The sequence below is a fragment of the Camelina sativa genome, chromosome 8 (assembly GCF_000633955.1).
Source record: "Camelina sativa cultivar DH55 chromosome 8, Cs, whole genome shotgun sequence".
Lineage (NCBI taxonomy): Eukaryota > Viridiplantae > Streptophyta > Magnoliopsida > Brassicales > Brassicaceae > Camelina > Camelina sativa.
This window is the reverse complement of record NC_025692.1, coordinates 25,100,841-25,103,695: the sequence shown is the minus strand read 5'-3', so window position 1 is coordinate 25,103,695 and position 2,855 is coordinate 25,100,841. Positions and strand designations below refer to the sequence as shown.

The following is a 2,855-nucleotide window of genomic DNA, read 5'->3' as shown; positions in this document are numbered from 1 at the left end:
TGGATCTTAGTGTTTCATTCATTGTTCCGTTTATTAAAATGTATCATTTGCTTTTTTCTCTTGCTACTTGTTTGACTTATTGTGATGTTAAAGTTTCAATCCAGTTCTAGATATTTTGATTGAAAAATAGTGAAGGCTTTCTGGGAAAATGTTATTGTAATGATACGTTCCCTTCTTTTGTTGCCACTTTTAACAGTTCTAAGATCAGAATACTTTGTAATAAATCTGGAATTTTGTCGAAATATTCTTCTTAAGACGGTAGTGGTATCTATGGTTTTCTACCTTTTTGGTCAGATTCTGCTTTGTTACCAATGGAGAGCTTGGCGCAACTTGAGGCGATGTGCGAGAGATTATACAACTCACAGAATTCAGCTGAGAGGGCTCACGCCGAAAATAGTCTGAGATGCTTTTCCGTGAATACGGATTATATATCGCAATGTCAATACATTCTCGACAATTCATCAAAACCTTATTCCCTAATGCTCGCTAGCTCGAGTTTGTTGAAGCAAGTGACTGATCATACCCTTCCGCTGAATCTTCGCCTTGACATCAGTAAACTTCTTATGCCATCCTAACAAAACTAATAAAAACATCTCTTTCTGGCCATTAATATCTTACTTGTTCTTGGTTTTCCATTTTCTTTAGGGGCGTATATTGTGAACTATCTGGCTACAAGAGGACCGAAGATGCAATCATTTGTGATTGCTTCGCTCATTCAATTGCTTTGCCGGCTCACAAAGTTTGGATGGTTAGATGATGATAGATTCCGGGATGTGGTCAAGGAATCTACAAACTTCTTGGAACAGGTGGGGCATCTTCTTGGGGAATATAGTTACTGTTCTTCCATGGTTTCTAGTGCTTTGTGGACATTTTTATCTCAGAATACCCATGTAGATGATACTTTTGTGGAAATTTCAGATATTCTTTACAAGGGTTTGTTAATTATGTTGCTTATAGGGTTCTTCGGATCACTATGCTATTGGTTTAAGAATTTTGGATCAACTTGTGCAGGAGATGAATCAGGTTAGTGATGTATTGTGGTTGAAGAATTATATATACTCACTGTGTGCATGTTTTTGGATAGATACCGTTTCACAAAAAACTAATTTTGGAGGGTATTGATTTCTAGCTTTATACTTTTCTACTGTGCTTCAACTTGTCGGGTTTCGTCTATTATTTTTTATTTTTGTGTTTAAATGCTTATTGACATTTCTGCATCTATTCTTTTCTTAATTCTTAGCCTAACCCAGGATTGCCTTCTACACATCACCGGAGGGTTGCATGCAACTTTAGGGATCAATCCTTATTTCAAGTATTTCGAATAGCTTTGACGTCATTAAGCTATCTGAAAAATGATGGTAATATGAGTCATCTTTCTCAGCTTTTCCCTTATATTCCTTCATGTCAAGTATGAAAATTTGTACATTCCAGCTTAAAAATTTATGCTTTTGGAAATTTTTGTAATCGTTAAGTATTTGCTATCTTTGTCGATTTCTATCAGTTGGTCTAGGCATAGACATGTAAATTTTCGTTAGTAACGAGTCAGAGATTTTCTTTTAACCAGCTGCTGGTCGTTTACAAGAATTGGCGCTTTCTCTTGCACTGAGGTGTGTATCATTTGACTTTGTCGGAACTTCAATTGATGAAAGCACAGAGGAGTTTGGTACAGTCCAGGTAGAACAGTGATAGTTTTCTAATGCCTAGCACCTATGTCTTTCTGTACTCGTTTTTCCAGGGTTTTATAACTTCTAGTGATAATTTTTAGATTCCAACTTCCTGGAGGTCAGTATTGGAGGATTCTTCCACGTTGCAGATATTTTTCGATTATTATGGTAGTACAGAGTCACCACTTTCGAAAGAGGTATGTCCATATACTTTTTTTTTTCCAAGTTCTCGAAGAGAACAAATAAAATGGCATCTTTTTCATCAAAGAAGGTGAATTTTTAATGTTAAAGTTTTGTTCACCCTTATTGTGAGGAGAGATGTTTTAATTGCAGTAATGTCTTTGAGGATGTGATTTATTTCATGTACACTTTGGACTCAATAGGTAGCTATAGATAACTTACTTTTTGTTATATATTAATGTTCCTCTGGTTTAACTTCTAGGCACTTGAGTGCTTGGTGCGATTGGCTTCTGTGAGGCGCTCTCTGTTCACAAGTGATGCTACACGCTCTAAGTTTTTAGCTCATTTGATGACGGGAACCAGAGAAATTCTTCAAACTGGAAATGGTATGTTGATGTATTATACTGCTGGACTTTCCTATAAATATTTGCTTTTAAGGTGTTGCATCATATGCAGTCTGTTAACATGTTATGTACAGTATGTGTTAATCTTGTGTTTTATTGCAAACTTTACACCTCATTGATCTTTTTTTAAAACTAAAAATATCTCGCTGATCCGGGTTTGTCTACACCAATTGCTTTTGTGGATCAGGTCTTGCTGATCATGATAATTACCACGTATTCTGCCGTCTACTTGGGCGTTTCAGGTTGAATTATCAGGTAAATGTCTCGATAAGATTCTTTTCTAGATAACACTTTGTAGAATTTTGATTGTTCGGTAGCTTCAAAAATTATGTTATGATGCCATGTACTTGAGTAAATACACACTTGTTTCTATTTTCTTTATGTGACAGTTAGACAGTCTTAACTATTTGTAAATAGTGATGCTATATGTTGAGGCAAAAGAAAAAAGAAAACAGTGATTCTATATGTACTTTAGACTTCAGTACGTCATGGTATTTTTTAGGGTGGATATCATTTGGACAAGGTTTAATGGTTTGTAAGGCTGATAAATTCAGACATTATGTAATAGCATAAATGAATTAATCTGCAGCTTTCAGAGCTTGTGAAG

At 35.4% G+C, this 2,855-nt stretch overlaps 2 protein-coding genes across 2 annotated transcripts in view; both read left to right on the top strand.

Moving 5' to 3' along the window:
* Positions 1 to 123, top strand: part of LOC104709919 (exportin-7-like) — a 4,013-nt gene extending 3,890 nt beyond the window's left edge. The window contains exon 11 of the mRNA XM_010426461.2: positions 94 to 123. Coding sequence (XP_010424763.1) covers positions 94 to 123 — 30 coding nt within the window. The remainder of the gene's footprint in view (positions 1 to 93) is intronic.
* The window catches only part of LOC104709918 (exportin-7-like), an 8,792-nt gene continuing 5,946 nt past the window's right edge, over positions 10 to 2,855 (top strand). Inside the window, exons 1-9 of the mRNA XM_010426460.2 lie at positions 10 to 552; positions 646 to 806; positions 958 to 1,023; positions 1,241 to 1,358; positions 1,565 to 1,674; positions 1,766 to 1,861; positions 2,107 to 2,230; positions 2,436 to 2,503; positions 2,838 to 2,849. Of these exons, the coding sequence (XP_010424762.1) occupies positions 312 to 552; positions 646 to 806; positions 958 to 1,023; positions 1,241 to 1,358; positions 1,565 to 1,674; positions 1,766 to 1,861; positions 2,107 to 2,230; positions 2,436 to 2,503; positions 2,838 to 2,849 (996 nt within the window). The 5' untranslated portion in view covers positions 10 to 311. The remainder of the gene's footprint in view (positions 553 to 645; positions 807 to 957; positions 1,024 to 1,240; positions 1,359 to 1,564; positions 1,675 to 1,765; positions 1,862 to 2,106; positions 2,231 to 2,435; positions 2,504 to 2,837; positions 2,850 to 2,855) is intronic.